We start from the raw sequence: 26,804 nt of genomic DNA, 5'->3' as shown, positions 1-26,804 counted from the left end.
ATTCATCTACTAGAGTTGCCATAACAAAGTATCAAAGGTGACAATTAGTATTTCAGAGCAGGGTTGCTTCTAAATCCCTTTCAAACTAGGATCATTTTCAATACCCAGTGCATTACACTCAGTTGCCATTGTACTTCTTTGGGATGCTCAAATTAGTTTCAAATCTCACTAAGAAGCTGGTTTCTGTGTGTATTTCACACGCCCCCATTAAGCTTTCGCATAACAAAAAGTTCCAAGCTTTCCTTGACTTTTCCTACTACACACCCAGTTCTAATAATTTCTCTATGGAACTCCAGTGCCTTCTATTGGGAGAAACGATTTTTAGAAACGAACCTAAACTATGAAAACCTCACTTCAGGTTCGAAAATTATCGTTTATTAAGAAAAAGAGTTTTTGGCCAGTCACGGTGGCTGTAATCCCAGCAATTTGGAGGCCAAGTCAGGGAGATCACTTGAGGCCAGGAGTTTGAGACCAGCCTGGCCAACATGGTGAAACGCTGTCTCTACTAAAAATTCAAAAAATTAGCCAGGTGTGGTGGCAAACACCTGTAATTTCAGCTACTCAGGAGCCTGAGGCAGGAGAATCACTTGAACCCGGGAGGTGGAGGTTGCAGTAAGCCAAGATCACTCTACTGAACTCCAGCTTTGGTGACAGAGCAAGACTGTCTCAATAAATAAATAAATAAATAAAATGATTTCCTTTAGTTTATGTCCTTTCTTCCTTGGACTAAATATCCTGCAATCGTAAGAAAATGTAAGAGTATCTCAGGAGGTTACACAGAGCAGGGATGGTTAGATTTTCCAATACGGAGGAGACACTCAGCAGAAAACTGTGCATCCATGCTTGAGGGACTGGGTCAGAGAAGCTGTCATGCGTCACCCAACAAGCCTCTGGAGCCAGTTCTGTAACTAGCAAACGCCTCCCAGAAAATAAAGATGTCACTTCTCTGAACTTAGTCTTCTCATCTGCATACTAAAGCTATTGTGTCACTAGCCTCCTTCCAGTTCTCTCTGATTTATGATGATTCAAACTTAAAGATTTTTCTTTAGTTATATTCTTAAGATTTCATAACAAATAGAATGTAAATATTAATTTCTATCATTTGTTTCAGAATTATAAAGAACTTGATATAAAGAAACTTGTTTCAAAATTATAAAGAAACATAAATTATTTGCTATTTAAATTGTGGTGGTGTTCAACATTCTCTATGTATATACATATACATATATACATATACATATAGAATGTATGAATATATATGTATATTCGTATGTGGACCTATATTTTTATATCAGTAATATGTCTTACCTGATATATGAATTCTAACTATGGTAAGAATGTATGCCATCTAATACAAACAAAATGCCACAAAACTCAACAAAATGTTTTATTTCTGGAGATAATTTGGTACATTTCAGATTTTTTCTTATGTTATAGTAATATTTATTTTCTCTCTTTTCCAAAAAACAATTATTGCTAATGTGTGCACCCTGAACTGACAGCTTTAGCATAACTTGGTATAGTTTTAGATAAGCTCAGTTTAAACTAACGCTGATAAAATTTCCAGAATTGCCGAAGAGACCATACTATGTAGGAGAAGTGGATAAAGTGGAATGAGGTTCTTCTTGTCTTGTTAGCTGATTTGGGAGCCACTAAGGATTTTAAGTGGAGCAATAAAATGACCAGATGAAGGATCATTAATTTATACCCAGGAAAACAGTTTATAAAGATGAGAGGTCAGGATCAGGAAACTAGTTATGGTTGCTGTAATGCCAGAAGAAAATGGTTGAAAGAAGATGATATCAAAGATTATTGCCAGGGTTTTTTTGTGCCTGTTGTGTTTGTTTGTTTTGATAGAAAAATTGAATGAAAGGGAACACCACAAATGCAGAAGTTCAGTTAATTTTCAGAGAGGTAATGAGAATGATTAATATGAATTTCCCCCCAAAAAATGTTCTGTCAATAATTACCATATTATGAATAAATAGAGCATGGGTTATTTTTGCAGCTGACTGAGAGAAAATAGCTATCACAGCAAACCTATGTCTATACTGAAATCCATATATACATTTAAAGAATATTACTCTATATCATTTATCTCAAGAGAACTAATCTTCAAAGGAAATAAAATCAGCAACATATTTTTAATTAAAATTTTAACTTCTTTCAAAAATGCCTTTATTATTTATCTGTTAAGAACAGATAAATCATTCATGAAGCATTCAAGTCAAAAAGAATTTTTATTTCTTTGTTGGCAGATTTACCTAGTGGAAACATTTGTATTTAGCTTTAAAAAGAAAATTCCATTAATATCAGATGAGGAAACATTCAACTAACAATGAAGTTAAGTGGAAGAAAATGAAGAGTTTCATTAATAACCCTAATATTAATGGACAATGGTGGTACTGAGAGGAACATCTATCTCTTTTAGGCTTCATAAGGAAATGGTGTTTTTCAGTGTCAACAAATTAATCTCAACTGCATGGTTCACCCACCAAATAGCATATCTGTAATAATATATTGTACTTAGTCTACCACGTTTTAAAATGATTGGTTTCAAACTATCACAGCATAGAAGACAATATATAGATAGTTGAAGAGTTAAAGAAATTGTAGTGTAAGAAGCATGCAAAAAGATACAGTGATAGCATTATAATGACTGTCTTGAGATATTTCAAAACACTTACGAAGGGGAGCAAGTTAGCTTTTGATGAGGACTGTCACAGTCAGTGAAGCAGGTAACAGTATTATCCAACATCGATTCAGAGGTCGAGTGACTTTCTAAAAGGGTGACCTTTACAGATATTGCCATATGTTGCTGGGATGGGGGGTGGTGGTAGAAGAGTGATCTCTTCTGAGCCCTCCACATTTTAAGTGGTATGATTCAAAATTACACATACAAACTTTGTTTTAATTATACTCTATTTTAAAAACTGCAATTATATTTTGAGTTGATTTTATAATTTATTTTTCTTTTAATTTTTGACTGTAGCTCACAAGCAGTTCTTGGAAAATATATTTCACTACACAATTGAGTGATCTTCACTTATAAGCATTGTTAAGAAAATATGTTAGAAAGAGGTTAATGAACGCAAGAAAATGATAACCCACATTAGATTTATGTTTGGCTGATGGTATGTGGAATACCATTGTTTATCTTCAGATGTAAAAGGTTTACCAACACAAGAAGCAGATTTGCCTGTTATTTGGGAATAATTGTATTCCCAAATCTCAGTAGCTTAATAAACTGAAGTTTACGTCTTGTTCACACTTTGTTTTCAATGTAGCTTAGAAGGTAATTTTGTTTATTACATGAATTCTAAGACTCAGGTGACACAGACCTAATCTCTCTATGTGCTTCCATGATAACTCTTAACAGCTGGGAAGATAACATAAAAATTTCTCCAATGGCTTCTTAAAATTCCTCCAAAGCTGAATATTAACTCTCATTTACACCTATTATATATTACAACACTCTCAGTTAAATTGCACCTGCTTAACTTTGCTAATACAGAAAAAGTGCTCCATCCCCCCTTTTCAGTTGTTAATGTCACAGAATTTCATCTTTACACATCATGTGCCCAAAACTTAATAATTCATTTAAATGCATTGGTTTCTTAAATTAAGTAGAAAATGAAATATGGAGTTATAAACCAGAGTTACAACAATAAAAGCTTTTAGGTTAATAATTGTTTTTCTAAACTTCACTGGTCTCTTAAATCATATAGAAAAACAAAAAATGGAGACAAAAACCATTGTTACCATAATGCTAGCCTTTTTAAATTGCCCATGTATTTACCTTTATTGAGGTCATTATTTCTTCCTGCAATGTCCAGTTACTGTCTAGTATTATTCCACTTTACCCTTCAGGACTCTATTAGACATTTCTTGAAAGGCAAGTCTAGTGGTCTCAAACTCCCTCAGCTTTTGTTTATCTGGGAATGAATTAATTTCTCCTTCACTTTTGAAGGACACTTTTGACAGATATGGGATTCTTAGTTGAAAGACGGTTTTTTTCTTTTAGCATTTTGCACATATTGGCCCAATGCCTTCTGGCCTATAAACTTCTGATGAGAAATCTGCTAATAATCTGACTAAGAAATACTTACCTGTGAGAAATTGCTTCTCTCTTGCTGCATACAAGATTCTCTCTGTGTCTTTGCTATTTAAAAATTTGATTATGACCAAGTATAGTGGCTAATTCCTGTAACGCCAGCACTTTGGCAGGCTGAATGGGAAGAGTTGCTTGAGGCCAGAAGTTTGAGGCCAGCCTGGCAAGCATGGCAAAACCCTGTCTCTAAAAACAACAACAACAACAACAAATTATTCAGGTATGGTGAAATGCATCTGTAGTCCCAGCTACTCAAGAGACTGAAGTGGAAGGATCACTTGAGCCCAGGAGGTCGAGGCTACAGTGAGGTGTGATCACATCACTGCATTCCGGCCTGGGTGCCAGAGCATGACCCTGTCAAAAAAAATTATATTAAAGTAAAAAACTTAGCCTGATATAGTAGAGCATGCCTGTAGTCCTTACTATTCAAGAGACTGAGGCAGGAGGATTGCTTTAGACTAGGAATTTGAGATTGCAGTGAGCTATGATCATACCACTGCACTGCTCCCTGGGTGACAGAGCAAGACCCTATCACTACAAATTAAATAACTTAATGAAATTAAAGTTTGATTATAATGTGTCTTGATATCTATCTCTTTGAGTTAATCTCATTAAGTTCATTAAACTTATTGAGGGTCTCTATTAATGCCATTATTTCTTCAAACATTCTCTATTCATCTTTCTCTTCTCCTTCTGAAATCCACTTTGTGTATGTTGGTCTGCTTCCTGGTGTCCCATGTCCCTTAGATTCTTTTCACTTTATACTTTAATCTCTTTTTCTGTTATTCAGATTCAATAATTTTGGTTTTTCTAAAATTGTTAATTCTTTTATCTGCTTGCTCTACTATGCCTCTGAATCTTTTTTTTTTTTTGATTCTTTTCCTTTTAATTATTGTACTTTGTGCCTTCAGAATTTCTTTTTGGTTCCTTTTCAGGCTTTCTATCCTTTTATTCATATTTCCATTTTGATCATACATCATTTTCTTTCTTCACATCTTCCTTTACTTCTTTCAGTATCTTTAATACAGTTATTTTAAAGTTTCTGTCTAATAGACCTACCATCAGAGCTTTTTCAGGGAAACTTTCAGTTTATTTTTTTTCTTTTAATAGGCCATACTTTCCTATTTCTTTGTATGACATAATTTTTTTTTGTTGAAAACTGAACATTTTAATCTAATAATGGGTAACAACTGGAATCAGGTTCTCCTCCTTCTACATGTTTGTTGAGGGGCTTCCTGCATTGTTTTCATTTATTGTTTTTGTCTGAATGTTGTAGGCTATGTCTGTGTCACGAATTAGCCTGTAGTATAGACTTTAGGTTGTCTCCAGTGTTTTCCGAGCCTGCACTTTTTGCTAAGTGTTCATAGTCATTTTCTAATTTTCCCTATTCATGCGGTTGCTTTGGAATATCCTAGTGTTTAGTGTCTGGCTGCCAAAATATTCTTTTTGTTGAAAACTGAACATTTTAATCTAATAATGGGTAACAATGGGAATCAGATTCTTCTCCTTCTACATGTTTGTTGAGGGGCTTCCTGCATCGTTTTCATTTATTGTTTTTGTCTGACTATAGTAGGCTATGTCTGTGTCAAGAATTAGCCTGTAGTATAGACTTTAGGTTGTCTCCAGTGTTTTCCAAGCCTGCACTTTTTGCTAAGTGTTCATAGTCATTTTCTAATTTTCCCTATTCATGCGGTTGCTTTGGAATATCCTAGTGTATCTCCCCTTGGACAAATTCACATCAGCCAAGCGGGGGGGGGGCTTGCAACAATGGAGAAAGCCGAAAAACAATGGCCGCCTATCTTTCTGTCTGCATCTCTGTGATCAAAGAACCCAGCAATCAGAGCACAAATCTCAAATATTTGAAGAATCGAGTTGTTTTAGACACTCTGGCTCCCCGCTGCTATGTGCAGGTTGCTCCATAAATACACATACAGCTGCCTGCCATGTGGCTAAGGAGCGCGGTATGAATATATGACACTGTGCTAGGAGCTAAAATTGACTGAATGTGAGTGCAACTTACGATCTAAGTCATCCCTAGAAGTTGTAGGCCTTCAATAGACTCCAAAAATAGTACAATCAGACAAATTCTGGCCATGCAACTGTAAAGGTGAGTAGTCAGATTCCAGGTGTTTCCTCCTCCGCCATCTTCCCAGATTTCTTTTTCTGTATTTCTTAGATTGCTTTCAGTAAATAGAATAACAAGCTAATGAATTTCAACTTTTTTGTTATTATTATTATACTTTAAGTTCTAGGGTACACGTGCACAACGTGCAGGTTTGTTACATATGTATAAATATGCTGTGTTGGTTTGCTGCACTCATCATTTGCATTAGGTATCAAACAAAAACACTACTAGCTCCCTCCATTGACTTGTTCTGAGAAGAAAAGGCAGGGCTCTGAATTCTGATGGAAGGGAACAGAAAGAAAAAAAGAAAAGGACTGAACTGGTGAAAGCACCTTTGTCTTTCAATCAAGATGAAATGGGAGAGTTCCCTGATTCCCCTCGCAGGACGTGCGAGAGGGGTGTCACCTGCTTTGTCGCCCCGCAGCTCAAACCCCTAGGGGCAGCTTGCAGATGGGCAGGTGCAGAGGCCCGCATGAGTGCTTTTGAGCTCTGGCCCCACGGCAGCGTCTAGAGTAGGTGTCTGTGACTACAGAAGCCCAAGTGGACGTGTGTTACAAAACTCAGATTTGCTGTCTGCAGACGGCTTGTGTGTTAATCCGCTCAATGGAACCTCTGCCTTATCTCAAGAGCCTGGGGCTAGTGTGACAGCCTTCTGTATCCTGAGCTCTTGCCCAGTGGTCCTAAAGAATTGGATCACATGCGGGCTCAAAGGATGACTGCAAGGTTTTATTGAGTGATGGAGGTGGTTCTCAGCAAGTTGGACAGGGAGCCTGAAGTGGGGGATGGAGTGGGAAGGTGGTCTTCCCCTGGAGTTGGGCCACCCAGCGGCCATATCTTTCTCCGACCTCCCCTAGCGGAACTCATTTCCCTCGGCATGCTGACATCCCTCCTCTTCTCTCTTTCTCTGCCGCTTTGTTCCGCTGTGATTGGTCTTGATGTTCAGCCGCCTATGTGTGCCCGCTAAGGTGTTGGGTTTATATGGGGGCTGGATGAGGAGCACGGAGGGCCAAAAGGCAACATTTTGGACAGGAAAACAGACATGCCTGTCCTCATTTAGGGTTGGGGTGGGGCCTTTGACAGGGAACCGCCCTCTTCTACCCAGTATTTGCCTGCCTCCTTTCCGTATCAAAGACTCTCACTAAATCAACCAGAGCTAAGATATGTGTACTCAAGGAGAAAAGCTGAAAGACTTCTGTGTAGAATACATGGATGGTTAACACTGGTAAGTCCTTACTCAGGCCTTCCTTATTTGCATTTTTACTGTGTTTCTAGCAAGAATGTACTTTATTTTAATGGGTAGTGATTTCTACATAGTCCACACAGCCGTTTTCTTTTCAGAAAAAAAAAATGTAATCCTCCTTATAGTCAAAATGGTGTCTACACACCTGAAAAGACAAAACACAGAATTGAAGATTTAATCATATGTGAGTGTATAGATGGCTTTTATCCCACAACCCAGGGAAACAGGGCAAATGCACTAGTAGTGGGTGGGTACCTACCTGCTCCAGGATGTAGCAGTAAGTTCCAGTCCATATACTGACTTACATTTAAAATCTGAAATTACTCTCTCTTAAACACAAAAAAAGGGGAAACAATAAATTTCAATATTTTAGTATATGGAGTTTTGAGAAGTCTTTGCTTTCCAAAGTAGATAATTCTAAGCAAAATTTAAAACAATTATTGTAAACGAAAATTCTCTTTAATGTTTGCTACTCAGAATTACACAGATGGATGTGTGTATATGAATAGATATTTCTCTATTCTTCCAATGTCCAAAATAATACACTGGGTGGGACTAGTACCCTCTAAAGCCTAGTATATTAGTTATGTATGGTTGTGTAACATATTTTGCTAACAACATATTTGCTTAAAACAATAAACCTTTATTTTCTCACAGATTTTGTGGGTCAGGCATTTGGGAGTGACTTTGCTGTTTAGTTCTGTGTCAGATGCTCTCCTGTGTAGTTGTCAAGGATGTTGGCCTGGGCTGCAGTGACCTGACAACTTGGCTGGGCTGCAGGATCTGCTTCCAACATGGCTCACTCACACAGATTTTGGTAGGAGGCCCCAGTACCTTACCACATTGTCCCCTCCACAGGTTGCTGAAATGGCAACTAAATTTCTCCAGAGCTGAAGATTCAAGAGAGAGAGAGTGAGGAGGAGGAGGAAGGCTTCATGTCATTTATCACCTAGTCACACACTCTCACCTGAGTCATATTTATTCTTCAGAAATGAGTCACTAAGTCCAGCACACAACAAATGGAGGAGAATTAGGCTCCACTATTTTGAGGAACTGTGGAATTGTGGAATTTCCACAAATCATCAAATGTAGCAAAATGTCTCTCACGTCAATAGGGTGTTTTATTTCTATGATGGTTCCTTTGCCTTTTTCAAGATTTTTTCTGGCTCTACAAAAATATTCTTTTTTTTTCTATCTTGCAGTGCATTGTAATGGTGACCATACTTAAAGTGGATAGTCCATGACAGAAAAATGTTCTTTTCTCTTCTTTTTAAAACAGGTCTTCCTCTGTTGCCCAGGCTGGAGTGCAACAGCACAGTATACGTCGCTGCAACCTTGACCTCCTTGGCTCAAATGATCTTCCCACTGCATCCTCCTAAGCATCTGGGAATATAGGCGTGTGCCACCATGCCCAGTTAATTTTTTATTTTTATTTTGTAGACACAAGGTCTTGCTATAATGCCTAGGCTGATCTCAAACTCCTGGCCTCAAGCAGTCCTCCCACCTTGGCCTCCCAAGGTATTCGGATGATCGTGCCCAAACCCAGATGAATTGTCAAAAGCATGAGTTCTTAAGAGAAGTAGCTATTGTAACTGTGAAACCAACTGCATTGTGCATAAAAACTATAAGGAAAATAAATAACTATTCTATAGTTGGCGTATGAAAATGCTAGATCAGCCCAAATGCTTCTGGACCAACTGAATCCCAGCTATATCTGGTTTTCCGCAAAAGTATTTCGCAAGTGACCTTCTGAAATTTGTGTGGAAAAGATGGAGAAATTGACTGGTTTGATGATTTATCAAGTAGTTTGTAGTTTTATTAAATATGTTTTACCTGATTATCAGATACAGCGTTTTATTCTCAGGTTTCATTACTCTTTTGTGTCTGCCCATAGTTTAAAGGTTTAGGAGAAATGCAGTATAAATTCACAAATGAAATGCTACAGCAGATGGTGATAGTGAATCTGCATTAGTATAGATTCATAATTCCAGAAGAATCCTATGTGCAAAGCTAAATCTAAAAAAATTAAATTTAGTAGCGGTAACTGTAAGATCCTGGTCTTGGGTCAAAGGAATCAGCTGTACTAGTACAAACAGATTAGCAACCACTATAAAAATCAGTGAGTATTTTAATCAATATTAAGGTCAGTTTGAGTTAACATTGTGATAGAACCATCATAACTGCTTGTGGGTCTACAATTTACATTGGTAGAAGATTAAGAAATAGAATGAGGCTGCTCTAAGTTCTGCTGACTTCAGTGCCAATCAGATCATAGGTGGAATTTTTTTTTTTTTTTTTTTTTTTTTTTTTTTTTTTTTTTTTTGCTTTAGAGAACTACCATGTGAAAAAGATAAAAGTGGTTCAAATTTGCTCAGTAAAAAAGAAAAGTCATGAAGTGGCTCAAGCTTGTGGTATTAATGATAATGATAGCTACTTTTAATTATACTTCCTTTTTGATTTTTTGAAAAGAAATCTCAGCAGACTATGTATTTTACATTCTATGAAACACCATCATGAGATAGATAACTATACTTGTTCTGAAATCAGAAAACTAAAGTTTAAATCTCTGCTCTACCATTTAATGGAAATTTTAATTGAGTTTTTTAAGGCTCACTTCCTGCAAATCCAAAGACTCAAGCTTGTCCAAGGTGGAATTAGTGTTAAATGATCTATGTTGATGTATCATAATGTATCATGATGAAATTTGCAAAGTTCAAAGGTAAAGAGAAAATAATACAAATCTCCAAACAGTGGTCAGGGGGAAACAACAGAATGTAACATAGAAGGAATGAAACTAAATGAGGCATTTTAAGCTCAACTTTGGAAGTTCAAAAAATGGGGGGCAAAATCTATCAACAATGAGAGATATGGATATAGGCCAAGAAACTATACAAAGACAAGTTATTGTTCCCAGGTCTTTGTTAAAGACATTTACAACATGCAAGGATTCAAAGTTATAATCGGCATAACTAATCTGTGGAAACCGCTTGAAAAATTTTTCTAATCAAACAAAAAGAAATAGATTGATGAACGCAAGATGTGTTAAAGACAAATTATTCATCTGACACTTGTTAAATATGACAAGACAGATTTTACTTGACTATTGCAATAGGGGAAAGAAGTCTTGAGCTAAGCTTCAAAAGCAGCACAGCTGAGGATTTATACCCTAAAATCAGAGTAGTTAAAATACTATTTATAATCAATGAAACTGGATGAATATTTGAACTTCCACATTGGAAGTTTCAAAAATGTGGCAAAAAAAAAAAATGGTGAAGAGAAATATGGACTGTAGGCCAAGAATCTATACCTAGAGAAGTTACTCACATATCTTTTCAATGAAGATACTTAAGAGATGCAAGAATTCAACATTTATAATCCACATAACAAGACTGTAGAAACTGCCTGAAAATCTCGCTAATGAAAAAATAAGAAAGAAAGACAATAAACCAGTGGACTAAAGAATAATGGAGATAATAAACAATATTGTGCGTTTGTGTGTGGTGCATATGTTGGAATTTTTTATAATGTGTAGTGTAAGGTTTCTTGAACAATGATCATATTTCATAGAAAAAATGAATACTCTTCTGGTGTTACAAGTAGTAAATTATCTCTGAATCATCCCATGGAAATGGAAACTTTTTTGGAAATATCAAGTATAAGCCTTATAATAACATAGTGCTTAAACATATATGTCAAATATTCAATATACACAAATTCCTCAATAAACTGTAATTATAGTGTGCTAAAAATATTGTATATAAAACATTAAAAACATCTTATTTTCTAATCAAAATTAAAAATCAATAAAAATGCTTATTACACTCTTAGATATTTAGATATTAAGAAATATTCCTAGTTCATTTTCCTGGTTAAATAAAGAATAGAAATCTTGTCTTAATAACTGGTTTGAGACATGAATTAGCAATATTATTTTGTTGTGTGATGTGATCAATGAGAAATTCCTATGTTTCTCTGTAGTTTTTACATTCCAGACAATTTTTTAAAATCCTCAAAAAACTACTATCTCCCACTACAGAGTTGGTCCGAGAAGAACAGGCAGGGCTCTGATTTCTGATGGGATGGAACAGAAAGAAAAAGAATGAGCTGAATGGTAAAATAAGTGCCTTCATCTCTCAACCAGGAAGCTCACCAATCAACCAGGGCTAGGATATGTGTACTCATGGAGAGTACATTAAATAGGTCTGCACAGTTTTCTTCAATCTCCATTAGCAAACAGCTCTTCACATATCTAGCTCATTGGATTTCTGTAACTTTTCTTGCCCTAAAACCCCTAATTCATTATGCTAAGAAGAGAATATAATTTATTGATCAAAAATGTCATCTGTTATATGATTATCTGTTATAGAGAAACATTACTTATACTGTTTTTTGTTTTTTATTACAAGAAGCGAAACCTTGTGATTTTCCAGAAATTCAACATGGAGGTCTATATTATGAGAGTTTGCGTAGACCATACTTTCCAGTAGCTGCAGGAAAATCTTACTCCTATTACTGTGACCAAAATTTTGTGACTCCTTCAGGAAGTTACTGGGATTACATTAATTGCACACAAGACGGGTGGTCGCCAACAGTCCCGTGCCTCAGTAAGCAAACCTCTTTACAACAATATGTGCATAAAACTTGCAAAGAATGGAGAGAGAAGAGCAAACAAATGATTACGTTTTCTTATATGACAGAAATGGTACCAAGGGAAGAGTTGTTCAAGCAAAAAGACCAAACTAGATCTTTTCTGTTATGAGATCTTCATGAAAATCACATGAGAAATAAATATAGGAACTTTATGAGAATACCTATATAATTTAAACATATTTTATCATACAAACTAAAGATAAGTAACATTGAATACTGACTTTTTTGTACAAACATTTAGTAGTAGCTTTAGTTTTCCTTCAGTTATACATTATTTTTGTGTATTGATGCAGTCTTACTTAAATATTCTAAAAATTATTTTAATATACTATTTTGATCAAATTCGTGTTTCTAATTTACTTTTTAATCATTTTATGGTTTTTAAGACAATGTATTCTCAGTTAATTGGAGAATGGACATAACACAAAATACGAAAGAACATATTTACAGGGTCAATCTGTAAAAGTTGAGGATATCCTGGCTATGGTCTTTCAAATGTGCAGACCACAGTTCCATGTACAGAGGATGAATGGTCTCCTCCTCCCAGATGCATTCGTGGCAGTTAGTCCACTTGTTTGAGACCCCAGTATGTCCTTAACTGTCTAAGATCTAGACCTTTAACTGGAAAATTTTGTATATCAACTCTCAAGCTGAATATATGTCTTTCTTATTTTTAAATAGAATCCTAGCTAGTTTTCAGTTCCAAATGTGTCTGAATACATTTATAATTTCTGGATAATGAGTGGATTCTGTCACTTAATAGTCAAGTAAAAATAGAAATATAAATCATGACTAGCACAAAATAAATAGACTACAGACTAACACTGCTTCAGTATTTATATTGAAATCATGCTAAATGCGTTGATTTAAGTAGATTATAAAATTATAGCATTAATTAAAAAATAAATATAATGCTTGCCCAAAGGTCACTGCCACATCTCTCACAATTATATGATATCTATTTTCATAGTTAGTGCTCTGTTGCTTTAAATTAAGGCTCATCTTCAGTTATAGCTGACTTTTACTTTTTACGTAAAGGGATCTCTGAAAGTTGTTTGTGTGTATTGCTTGCAATTTACCAAACATTCCATTATAGAAACCATATGAATATTATGATAAAATTGAGATGAAAGACAATGGGAATCTTCTTACCCCTTTGTAGGAGCAACTGTCCTCAACAATAGGCCTAAGCCTCTGAAAGAAAAGTCCCTTTTTCTCCTGCCATAGGCACCAACTCTATCATTAATCCGCCTAATAAATATTGCTGTGTGTCAAACACTTTATAGGAATTGAAAATAAAATTGTTTACAAGAGAAAGTGAACACTGCAGTTTAGAGGCTGGAGGAGATTAATAGGAAAGTAGGTAAGAACAGATCAGAAAACTCCTGATTATGACAAATGCTATATTATAAATATGTATCATCTTTAACATGACTTCCTTTTCTTTCAGATAGTAAAATTGGTCCATTTACATTTGTTTTCTAATTACTAATTAGAAAAGAACATATACATTACTAAAATCTTAGAACATACACATTACTAAAATAATTACTACCTTATACATATACCCATTAGTAATGTACAGAACACATACATTACTAATATATAAAGAACATACACATTACTAATATATTAGAACTTATTTTTGCTATCTCCTTTGCTTTCTTTTTTCTGCTTACATTTCCACATGCCTCTCAAACACCACGTCTATATGGGTTTAAGCACCCACTTAAGATGACAACCATTTCAAATTCTTGGAGACAAAGGATTTACAAAATTACTTTCTTGCCTATGGTAGCAGTGTGTACCGTATCTTTGCCTGGGAAATGGCATTTGACTAAATGAGGTCTAAGACCTCTTAACAGCACCAAAAAGATTCGGGTTATTGCAAGTAGCCAGAAACTCTTCCAAAAAATTATAGGGAATTGAGAGTCTGCTAGATCTGCATTCCTCAAGGCCTGCCAGAGCTCTGTTGACAGTCTCAAGGATTCTTTGCTTTTATTCTGCCCTTCCCTGTGTTTTCAACATTTTCTTTCAAAATTCATGGATGCCTAGGAAACTTCCAGTTTTGCTGTTTTCAATTCATTAACAAATGTTTCATTGTTTCACCATATTGCCATGTTTTTACTTGTTCACTTCTATAAAAGAATTATTCAACAAATATTTATTTTTTCTCTACTTTTTCTATTTTAGGAACATGCTCAAAATCAGATATAGAAATTGAAAATGGATTTATTTCTGAATCTTCCTCTGTTTATATTTTAAATAAAGAAACACAATATAATTGTAAACCAGGATATGCAACAGCAGATGGAAATTCTTCAGGATCAATTACATGTCTGCAAAATGGATGGTCAGCACAACCAATTTGCATTAGTAAGTTATTTACATATTCCCACTCAGTTTCTGTCAACTTTGTTCCTCCCTTTAAGATGATAGTGTTTTACCTAAAAATATGGAAAACACTTTTAGGAGTAAAGAGATATAAATACTTCTAACATCATTTAACATTCTGTGCCAGACTAAGTCTTTTTTGCCTTTTTAGAGTAATGGCTACTTGGGAAGATGATCATTCCATCTCTCTCAATTCAATTTGCCTTTACGTAAAAGCAATCCCATCAGGTACAGACTAGTTAGGGAGCTGCATGGGAATATCAGCACAATGTATTAGTTGTCAATAAAAACTTTGTTCTTTTCCCTTTCTTTGTATTTCAAAATTATCAACTGCTTGTATTGTATTCCTTGCTCACACTCAGAAAAGATGTACATGTCGGGGAAGGGATGAGTGCTTAATTCTGAGTTTCTGCTAGCATCAGGAGAATGAGACCTTAATAATTTGTATCAGTGATGCAACTGAGGAGAACCAACTCAAAAAATTATTTCCAGCTTATTGTCTAGTACAGAGAAAACAAGTAAAGAAAAAGGGTAAGTGGGTGGGCTGAATGTTTACAAACCTCATACTTGGCAATGGGTTCCTTACAACTAAAGTTCTCTAAAACATTCCCAACTTGTAATTACTTATTAATAAAGAGATTGCATAATGAACAATGGAAATCTTGCAGTGGCAAAAGTTGATCTTTTTTGTCTTTCCTCTTTAGACATTCACAAAGATTTGTAAAGATAAATTGTTTAATGTATTTTTAACACACATATTGATATATAATTTACATACTGCAAAATCCACTTCATTTTCAAGGGTACAATTCAACTATTTTTAGCCATGAGACGAAATGGAAAGGACTACTGATATGTAATTGAACATGGATGAATCTCAAAAATATTAATCTAAGTGAGAAAAAAGAAAATGCTACACTTAGAAAGTGAATACCTCAAAGTTACTCTGGGATTTGGGAGCTATAAAATATCAATTCGTACATTTCTAGAATACTGTTTTCAATTTCTATGCTTATCATGGGCTCTGCAAAAGACAAAGCTGTATACTTTAATCCGATTTGACCAGTTTTGATAAATGATGTAATATAAGATATGTAAAATAAAAGAGGATGCTTTAAAATTTTTATAGAACGTATATCCAATGAATATAATTTTAATCCAACTTATGAACCCTTACTGTCAGTAAACTGATAAAGAAATATGTACATTAACTTTTAAATTCACAAAATTTTATCTTCTTTAAAATAATACCTTATAGTGATAAAGGTAGACTGTAATAACAGCCAATGAGGTGTTCACAAATAAAAATAGATCTGACTAAATAGTCTTAATATGTTTTTCATAGGGTTTGAATAATGAGAAGGATCATTATAGGGAAATTTATTTTTCTCTTGTAATTAATTGTTACAGCACAAAAAAAAACACTGATTGTCAGACTATTTTTAATAGTACTCAATTTATTAGCACACACTGATTGGTAAATTTTATCCTTACAATGGGACTTTCTTAGTTCAGTTGTACATCATATGGCATAGAAAAGCAATCCTCAATTTTATTTTGTTTCAGAACTTTGTGATATGCCTGTTTTTGAGAATTCCAGAGCCAAGAGTAATGGCATGTGGTTTAAGCTCCATGACACATTGGACTATGAATGCTATGATGGATATGAAAGCAGTTATGGAAACATCACAGGTTCCATAGTGTGTGGTGAAGATGGCTGGTCCCATTTGCCAACATGCTATAGTAAGTATTTTATTCAAGTATTTCTTTTTACTAGAATTAATTAAACAAATAGAAACATACATATGTATATGTACACATACGTGTATGAATACATATATGTACATATACATGTAGTCCTCATTTGAGTGTGAATTACCTTGAAACTTAAAAAAAAACAAGGTTGAAAATACAAATGTCTTCCTAAGAAATCAAATAAGATACATTTAAGAGTACATAAAAAGCTTTATTCAGAAAGTTTCCAATAAAACTGTTGATTTTTCCCCAATAATAAAGTATTTTTTTTCAGATTCTTCAGAAAAGTGTGGGCCTCCTCCACCTATTAGCAATGGAGACACCACATCCTTCCCGCAAAAAGTGTATCTGCCATGGTCAAGAGTCGAGTACCAGTGCCAGTCCTACTATGAACTTCAGGGTTCTAAATATGTAACATGTAGTAATGGAGCATGGTCAGAACCACCAAGATGCGTATGTAAGTTCTTAATATTCTGGATCTGAGAAAATTACAGTAATAACTTTGATCCTTGTTTATTTATACTAAAATTTTTATGGGTTATTACCCTAGAACTGTGTTCACAAACAGCTATTCTGCTGAATGTTTGCCTTTCAGATCTTAATATATAAGTGTATAAGCTTGGAAAATTTCATGTAAACAATGACAAAGTTTCCTTTTTAAAACAGGAATGTTCAGAGACCTCAATTTGTTAATGGACACAATGAGTCTTCAAGAATGATATCCATTTATTGCACACATATGAAATATAGCATCTCACCTTAACATCAATAACCATTTTCACATTATTAATACTTAGGTAAATAGTTTTCAAAGAGTTTTGAAAACACTGTTTTAAAAACCATGGATGTGGAACCAACCCAAATGTCCAGGCCCAAATGATAGACTAGATAAAGAAAAATGTGGCACATGTACACCATGGAATACTATGCAGCCATAAAAATGGATGCGTTCATGTCCATGTCAAAAGTGACATGGAGGAAGCTGGAAACCATCCTTCTCAGCAAACTATCACAAGAACAGAAAACCTAGCACCACATGTTCTCACTCATATGTGGGAACTGAACAAGGAGAACAGGTGGACTCAGGAAGGGGAACATCACACACCAGGGTCTGTCACAGGATGGGGAGCTGGTGGGGGGACAGCATTAAGAGAAACACCTAATGTAGGTGATGGGTTGATGGGTGCAGCAAACCACCATGGCACATGTATTCCTATGTAAAAAAACTGCACGTTCTGCACATGTACCCCGAACTTAAAGTATAATAAAAACCATGCACTATTAACTAAAATCCTACTTGAAAAGCTGAAATGCTTCCTGATAGAGCACATAGCTAGTTAACACTGAGAAGTTCTTTCTCTGATTATTGTTTTTTTCTTACACTTTACCAGTATTTCTAGCAAGAAAGAAAGAAATTAACAGAAACTTCAGCCATTTCCAAATCTCAATGCTTCCTGTTTCATCTCCTCTCCCCTCGTCCCAGAATGAAAATGACTACACTAAAAACTCCTCAAGTCTGTAATATAGGTATACTCTTAGAATTTTGTCCCACAAATCCTATGAACTTGAAGCAACACAATTCAAAAAATATGAGCCAAAATAATTATGGCAACAAAAAGAAAACCTAAAAGAAAGTTTGCCACAAATTTCTACTAGCCTATGAGGTAGAGAACTGAGACACCCATCAGGTCTTGCACATATCAGATAACTTATTCCTGTCACAGCTCTTAAACTGCAAACTCACGAGTTTTTCAAATGCTCAAGTTCCTAAGTACAGGATGATACAAGCAGTTCTTTTCTGTGATATGACTCATTTCTTTTATTTTGATGCTATGCTACCTTTTACCTTTTATATTGACTGATGATGCTGATATTTTGGCTGATCCTATGAGGGGCTAAATCTTATTGTCCCTATTTATGCATCCACTTCTGTAGATGATCATGTGTAAGTCTGGGCTCCAAACCATGCAAGTGGCAAGACTGCAGAGGAAAATTAGTATCCTCAAATCAAAATAGTTTACAAGTATCCTCAAACATGATTTCATAGGAAAAATTAAGTGTTAGGTTTCAGAGATAAATTCTGGGTCTTAAATTTGATTGACTGCAGAGATGGACACTCCTAAGATGGGTTTCACAGCAAAAGCATTACCTCTTCTCATAATCAAGAACAGGAAAGGATTATAATTATCTGAAGATATAAGATCAGTTCCATGATACAAGCAAGACTTTCAGTCTTAAAATCTAAAGAAGAAAAGAGCATTCAAGCAGCAAATTCTAGGGAAAAAGGCAACCTTATGAAAAATATTACATATACATATGGCATATTAAAGTAATAAGGAAAACGTTCCAGAACAGCAGAAAACTTTAGAAACTTTTGAAAAATATGTTTGGAGAAGTATGTAGTGCTCAAATAATACTTATTTTTGAATTGCAAACAGCCCCTGAATGTATTGAAGAGATCTTAAAAATTTTTGGATTTCAAAAGTGATATGTACTATGTTAAGAAATTTATTTAAGTAAGTGCTTGAAAGATGGATTAAAATATGATTTGGGGAAATTTCTAAAGAAATACTAATGTTAATAAGGGCTAAACTTGAGTGCAGAATACTTGCATCAAAAGGAGAGAAGAGGAGTGAATGATATCATCAAAAATGAAAAGCTTGCCATGGAAGAATTGGGCTTAATACCTAGGGTATGGGTTGATAGGTGGAGCAAACCACCATGCCACACAATTACCTATGTAACAAACCTGCACATCCTACACATGTATCCAAGGAACTTAAAGATAATTATAAAATTAAAAAAAAAATCTAAAAGAAAACCAGCCGGGCGCGGTGGCTCACACCTGTAATCCCAGCAGTTTGGGAAGCCAAAGTAAGTGGATCACCTGAGGTCAGGAGTTTGAGACCAGCCTGATCAATATGGTAAAACTCTTGTGTCTACTAAAATTACAAAAATTAGACGGGTGTGGTGGTGTGTGCCCATAGTGCCAGCTACTCGGGAGACTGAGGCAGGAGAATCACTTGAACCTGGGAGATGGAGGTCACAGTGAGCAGAGATCGCACCACTGCACTACAGCCTGGGAGACAGAGCGAAATTTCGTCTTAGAAAAAAAAAAAAGAAAGAAAAGAAAAAACCATTATGTGGAAGGTAACATAATCAAAACAGTCATCTCTTATATCATTGTCTGTTACAGTGAAACATTATTTATACTATTCTTGTTTTTTGTTCCAAGTAATGAAACCTTGTGAGTTTCCAGAAATTCAATACGGACATCTATATTATGAGAATATGCGTAGACCATACTTTCCAGTAGCTGCAGGAAAATCTTACTCCTATTACTGTGACCAAAATTTTGTGACTCCTTCAGGAAGTTACTGGGATTATATTCATTGCACACAAGATGGGTGGTCGCCAACAGTCCCGTGCCTCAGTAAGCAAACCTCTTTACAACAATATGTGCATAAAACTTGCAAAGAATGGAGAGAGAAGAGCAAACAAATGATTACGTTTTCTTATATGACAGAAATGGTACCAAGGGAAGAGTTGTTCAAGCAAAAAGACCAAACTAGATCTTTTCTGTTATGAGATCTTCATGAAAATCACATGAGAAATAAATATAGGAACTTTATGAGAATACCTATATAATTTAAACATATTTTATCATACAAACTGAAGATAAGTAACATTGAATACTGACTTTTTTGTACAAACATTTAGTAGTAGCTTTAGTTTTCCTTCAGTTATACATTATTTTTGTGTATTGATGCAGTCTTACTTAAATATTCTAAAAATTATTTTAATATACTATTTTGATCAAATTCGTGTTTCTAATTTACTTTTTAATCATTTTATGGTTTTTAAGACAATGTATTCTCAGTTAATTGGAGAATGGATATAACACAAAATACGAAAGAACATATTTACAGGGTCAATCTGTAAAAGTTGAGGATATCCTGGCTATGGTCTTTCAAATGTGCAGACCACAGTTCCATGTACAGAGGATGAATGGTCTCCTCCTCCCAGATGCATTCGTGGCAGTTAGTCCACTTGTTTGAGACCCCAGTATGTCCTTAACTGTCTAAGATCTAGACCTTTAACTGGAAAATTTTGTATATCAACTCTCAAGCTGAATATATGTCTTTCTTATTTTTAAATAGAATCCTAGCTAGTTTTCAGTTCCAAATGTGTCTGAATACATTTATAATTTCTGGATAATGAGTGGATTCTGTCACTTAATAGTCAAGTAAAAATAGAAATATAAATCATGACTAGCACAAAATAAATAGACTACAGACTAACACTGCTTCAGTATTTATATTGAAATCATGCTAAATGCGTTGATTTAAGTAGATTATAAAATTATAGCATTAATTAAAAAATAAATATAATGCTTGCCCAAAGGTCACTGCCACATCTCTCACAATTATATGATATCTATTTTCATAGTTAGTGCTCTGTTGCTTTAAATTAAGGCTCATCTTCAGTTATAGCTGACTTTTACTTTTTACGTAAAGGGATCTCTGAAAGTTGTTTGTGTGTATTGCTTGCAATTTACCAAACATTCCATTATAGAAACCATATGAATATTATGATAAAATTGAGATGAAAGACAATGGGAATCTTCTTACCCCTTTGTAGGAGCAACTGTCCTCAACAATAGGCCTAAGCCTCTGAAAGAAAAGTCCCTTTTTCTCCTGCCATAGGCACCAACTCTATCATTAATCCGCCTAATAAATATTGCTGTGTGTCAAACACTTTATAGGAATTGAAAATAAAATTGTTTACAAGAGAAAGTGAACACTGCAGTTTAGAGGCTGGAGGAGATTAATAGGAAAGTAGGTAAGAACAGATCAGAAAACTCCTGATTATGACAAATGCTATATTATAAATATGTATCATCTTTAACATGACTTCCTTTTCTTTCAGATAGTAAAATTGGTCCATTTACATTTGTTTTCTAATTACTAATTAGAAAAGAACATATACATTACTAAAATCTTAGAACATACACATTACTAAAATAATTACTACCTTATACATATACCCATTAGTAATGTACAGAACACATACATTACTAATATATAAAGAACATACACATTACTAATATATTAGAACTTATTTTTGCTATCTCCTTTGCTTTCTTTTTTCTGCTTACATTTCCACATGCCTCTCAAACACCACGTCTATATGGGTTTAAGCACCCACTTAAGATGACAACCATTTCAAATTCTTGGAGACAAAGGATTTACAAAATTACTTTCTTGCCTATGGTAGCAGTGTGTACCGTATCTTTGCCTGGGAAATGGCATTTGACTAAATGAGGTCTAAGACCTCTTAACAGCACCAAAAAGATTCGGGTTATTGCAAGTAGCCAGAAACTCTTCCAAAAAATTATAGGGAATTGAGAGTCTGCTAGATCTGCATTCCTCAAGGCCTGCCAGAGCTCTGTTGACAGTCTCAAGGATTCTTTGCTTTTATTCTGCCCTTCCCTGTGTTTTCAACATTTTCTTTCAAAATTCATGGATGCCTAGGAAACTTCCAGTTTTGCTGTTTTCAATTCATTAACAAATGTTTCATTGTTTCACCATATTGCCATGTTTTTACTTGTTCACTTCTATAAAAGAAGTATTCAACAAATATTTATTTTTCTCTACTTTTTCTATTTTAGGGACATGCTCAAAATCAGATATAGAAATTGAAAATGGATTTATTTCTGAATCTTCCTCTTTATATTTTAAATAAAGAAACACAATATAATTGTAAACCAGGATATGCAACAGCAGATGGAAATTCTTCAGGATCAATTACATGTCTGCAAAATGGATGGTCAGCACAACCAATCTGCATTAGTAAGTTATTTACATATTCCCACTCAGTTTCTGTCAACTTTGTTCCTCCCTTTAAGATGATAGTGTTTTACTTAAAAATATGGAAAACACTTTTAGGAGTAAAGAGATATAAATACTTCTAACATCATTTAACATTCTGTGCCAGACTAAAGTCTTTTTTGCCTTTTTAGAGTAATGGCTACTTGGGAAGATGATCATTCCATCTCTCTCAATTCAATTTGCCTTTACGTAAAAGCAATCCCATCAGGTACAGACTAGTTAGGGAGCTGCATGGGAATATCAGCACAATGTATTAGTTGTCAATAAAAACTTTGTTCTTTTCCCTTTCTTTGTATTTCAAAATTATCAACTGCTTGTATTGTATTCCTTGCTCACACTCAGAAAAGATGTACATGTCGGGGAAGGGATGAGTGCTTAATTCTGAGTTTCTGCTAGCATCAGGAGAATGAGACCTTAATAATTTGTATCAATGATGTAACTGAGGAGAACCAACTCAAAAAATTATTTCCAGCTTATTGTCTAGTACAGAGAAAACAAGTAAAGAAAAAGGGTAAGTGGGTGGGCTGAATGTTTACAAACCTCATACTTGGCAATGGGTTCCTTACAACTAAAGTTCTCTAAAACATTCCCAACTTGTAATTACTTATTAATAAAGAGATTGCATAATGAACAATGGAAATCTTGCAGTGGCAAAAGTTGATCTTTTTTGTCTTTCCTCTTTAGACATTCACAAAGATTTGTAAAGATAAATTGTTTAATGTATTTTTAACACACATATTGATATAATTTATATACTGCAAAATCCACTTCATCTTCAAGGGTACAATTCAACTATTTTTAGCCATGAGACAAATGGAAGGAGCTATTGATACATAACAGAACATGGATGAATCTCAAAATATCAAGCTAAGTGAGAAAAAAGAAAAGGATACACTTAGAAAGTGATTATCTCAAAGTTACTCTGGGATTTGGGAGCTATAAAATATCAATTCATACATTTCTAGAATACTGTTTTTAATTACTATGCTTATCATGGGCTCTGTGTAAAGAAAAGCTGTATATTTCAACCTAATTTGATTCAGCTTTGATAAATGATCAAGACTTGTAAAATAAAAGATAACATGCTTTATATATTTTTATAGAACCTATTATCCAATGAATATAATTTTAATCCAACATATACACCCTTACTGTCAGTAAATTGGGTACTTAAAGATGTACATTAACTTTTAAATTCACAAAATTTTATCTTCTTTAAAATAATACATTATAGTGATAAATGTAGAATGTAATAACAGCCAATGAGATGTTTGCAAATAAAAATAGGTCTAACTAAATATTCTTAATATGTTTTTCACAGGACTTTAATGATGAGAAGGATATATATAGGGAAATATATTTTTCTCTTGTAATTAACTGTTACAGCACAAAAAAAACACTGATTGTCAGACTATTTTTTTTTTTTTTTTTTGAGACAGAGTCTTCCTCAGTTGCCCAGGCTAGAGTGCAATGGCGCGATCTTGGCTCACTGCAAGCTCTGCCTCCCGGGTTCCCGCCATTCTCCTGCCTCAGTCTCCCGAGTAGCTGGGACTACAGGTGCCCGCCACCATGCCAGGCTAATTTTTTCTGTATTTTTAGTAGAGACAGGGTTTCACCATGTTAGCCAGGATGGTCTCAATCTCCTGACTTCCTGATCCACCTGCCTCGGCCTCCCAAAGTGCTGAGATTACAGGCGTGAGCCACCGCGCCAGGCCCAGAATATTTTTAATAGTACAAAATGTATTAGCATACACTGATCAGTAAATTTTATTCCTATAATGAAACTTTCTTAGTTTAGTTGTACATCGTATGGCATAGAAAAGCAATCCTCAATTTTGTTTCAGAACTTTGTGATATGCCTGTTTTTGAGAATTCCAGAGCCAAGAGTAATGGCATGTGGTTTAAGCTCCATGACACATTGGACTATGAATGCTATGATGGATATGAAAGCAGTTATGGAAACACCACAGGTTCCATAGTGTGTGGTGAAGATGGCTGGTCCCATTTACCAACATGCTATAGTGAGTATTTTATTCAAGTATTTATTTCTACTAGACTTAATTAAATAAATAGAAACATACATATGTATATGTACGCATATATGTGTATGTGTACATATATGTACATATACATGTAGTCCTCATTTGAGTGTGAATTACCTTGAACTTAAAAAAAAAAAGGTTGAAAATGCAAATATCTTCCTAAGAAATCAAATAAGATACATTTAAGAGTACATAAAAAGCTTTATTCAGAAAGTTTCCAATAAAACGGTTGATTTTTCCACAGTAATATTTATTTTTTTCAGATTCTTCAGAAAACTGTGGGCCTCCTCCACCTATTAGCAATGGAGATACGAAGTCCTTCCCACAAAAAGTGTATCTGCCACGGTCAAGAGTCGAGTACCAGTGCCAGTCCTACTATAAACTTCAGGGTTCTAAATATGTAACATGTAGTAATGGAGAGTGGTCAGAACCACCAAGATGCACATGTAAGTTCTTAATATTCTGGATCTGAGAAAATTAGAGAATTAAGTTTGATCTTTGCTTATTTATACTAAAATTTTTATGGGTTATTACCCTAAAACTGTGTTCACAAACAGCTATTCTGCTGAATGTTTGCCTTTCAGATCTTAATATATAAGTGTATAAGCTTGGAAAATTTCATATAAACAATGACAAAGTTTCTTTTTTAAAATAGGAATGTTCAGAGACCTCAATTTGTTAATGGACACAATGAGTCTTCAAGAATGACATCCATTTATTGCACACATATGAAATATGGCATCTCAGCTTAAGACCAGTAATCATTTTCACATTATTAACACTAGGTAAATAGTTTTCAAAGAATTTTGAAAACACCATTTTAAAAACTATGAACTTGGAACCAACCCAAATGTCCATCAATGATAGACTAGGTAAAGAAAATGTGGCACATATACACAATGGAATACTATGCAGCCATAAAAATGGATGAGTTCCACTTTGGGAGGCCGAGGTGGGCGGATCACGAGGTCAGGAGACCCTGACCATCCTGGCTAATGCAGTGAAACCCTGTCTCTACTAAAAATACAAAAAAATTAGCCAGGCGTGGTGGTGGGCACCTGTAGTCCCAGCTACTCCGGAGGCTGAGGTAGGAGAATGGCGTGAACCTGGGAGGCGGAGCTTGCAGTGAGCCGAGATCACACCGCTGCACTCCAGCCTGGGTGACAGAGCAAGACTCCATCTCAAAAAAAAAAAAAAAAGGATGAGTTCATGTCCTTTGCTGGGACGCTGGGACATGGAGGAAGCTGGAAACCATCCTTCTCAGCAAACTATCACAAGAACAGAAAACCTAACACCACATGTTCTCACTCATAAATGGGAGTTGAACAAGGAGAACAGGTGGACTCAAGGAGGGGAACATCACGCACCAGGGCCTGTCACAGAGTGGGGAGCTAAGGGAGGGATAGCAATAGGAGAAATACCTAATGTAGGTGATGGGTTGATGGGTGCAGCAAACCACCATGGCACATGTATACCATGTAAAAAAACTGCACGTTCTGCACATGTACTCCAGAACTTAAAGTATAATAAAAACCGTGCACTATTAACTAAAATCCTTCTTGAAAACCTGAAATGCTTCCTGATAGAGCACATAGTTAACACTGAGAAGTTCTTTCTCTGATTATTGTTCTTTCTTATGTTTTACCGGTATTTCTAGCAAGCAAGAAAGAAATTAATGGAAAGTTCAGCCATTTCCAAAACCCAATGTTTTCTGTTTTTACCTTCATCTACTCTCCCCTCATCCCAGAATCAAAATGAATACACAAAAAACCCCTCAAGTCAGTAATATAGGTATACTTCCAGAATCTGTTCTCCAAGTCCTATGAACTTGAAGCAACACAATTCAAAAAATATGAGCCAAAATAATTATGGCAACAACAAGAAAACCTAAAAGAAAGTTTGCCACAAGTTTCTACTAGCTTATGAGGTACAGTCCTGGGATACCCATCAGGTCTTGCATATCAGATAACCTACTCCTATCACAGCTCTTAAACTGTAGACTCATGAGTCTTTCAAGTGCTCAAGTTCCTAAGTATAGGATTATACAAGCAGTTCTTTTCTGTGAGGTGACTCACTTCCTTTATTATGATGCTATGCTACCTTTTATCTTTCATATTGACTGATGATGCTGATATCTTGGCTGATCCTACGACGGGCTAACCCTTAATTATTGTCCCCTATTTATGTATTCACTTCCGTATCTACTTCAGAAAGTGTTAGAAAATATGTTTGGAGGAGTATTTAGTGCTCAAATAATATTTATTTTTGAATTGTAAATAGCCCCTGAATGTGTTGAAGAGCTCTTAAAAATTCTTGGATTTCAGAAGTAATACGGACTATGTTAAGAAATGTATTTATGTAAGTGCTTGAAAGATGTATTAAAACACGACTTGGGGAAGTTTCTAAAGAAATACTAATGTTAATAAGGGCTAGACTTGAGTGCAGATTACTTGCGTCAAAAGGAGAGAAAGAGGAGTGAATGATATCATCAAAAATGAAAAATCTTACCATGGAAGAATTGGGCTTAGTACCTAGGGTATGGGTTGATAGGTGGAGCAAACCACCATGGCACACATTTACCTATGTAACAAACCTT

General features: G+C 35.0%; 1 protein-coding gene and 1 pseudogene across 2 annotated transcripts in view; both read left to right on the top strand.

Moving 5' to 3' along the window:
• The window catches only part of LOC100451648 (complement factor H-related protein 4), a 76,367-nt gene that overhangs the window by 40,742 nt on the left and 8,821 nt on the right, over positions 1 to 26,804 (top strand). Inside the window, exons 3-6 of one of the 2 annotated variants that reach the window (XM_002809670.3) lie at positions 11,883 to 12,080; positions 14,320 to 14,502; positions 16,087 to 16,263; positions 16,550 to 16,732. In XM_002809670.3, coding sequence (XP_002809716.1) covers positions 11,883 to 12,080; positions 14,320 to 14,502; positions 16,087 to 16,263; positions 16,550 to 16,732 — 741 coding nt within the window. The remainder of the gene's footprint in view (positions 1 to 11,882; positions 12,081 to 14,319; positions 14,503 to 16,086; positions 16,264 to 16,549; positions 16,733 to 26,804) is intronic. The other variant, XM_009239759.2, reaches the window with a different exon arrangement.
• Positions 19,513 to 26,538, top strand: LOC129060574 (complement factor H-related protein 3-like; annotated as a pseudogene).

The sequence above is a fragment of the Pongo abelii genome, chromosome 1 (assembly GCF_028885655.2).
Source record: "Pongo abelii isolate AG06213 chromosome 1, NHGRI_mPonAbe1-v2.0_pri, whole genome shotgun sequence".
NCBI lineage: Eukaryota > Metazoa > Chordata > Mammalia > Primates > Hominidae > Pongo > Pongo abelii.
This window is presented reverse-complemented; position numbering and strand designations above follow the sequence as displayed.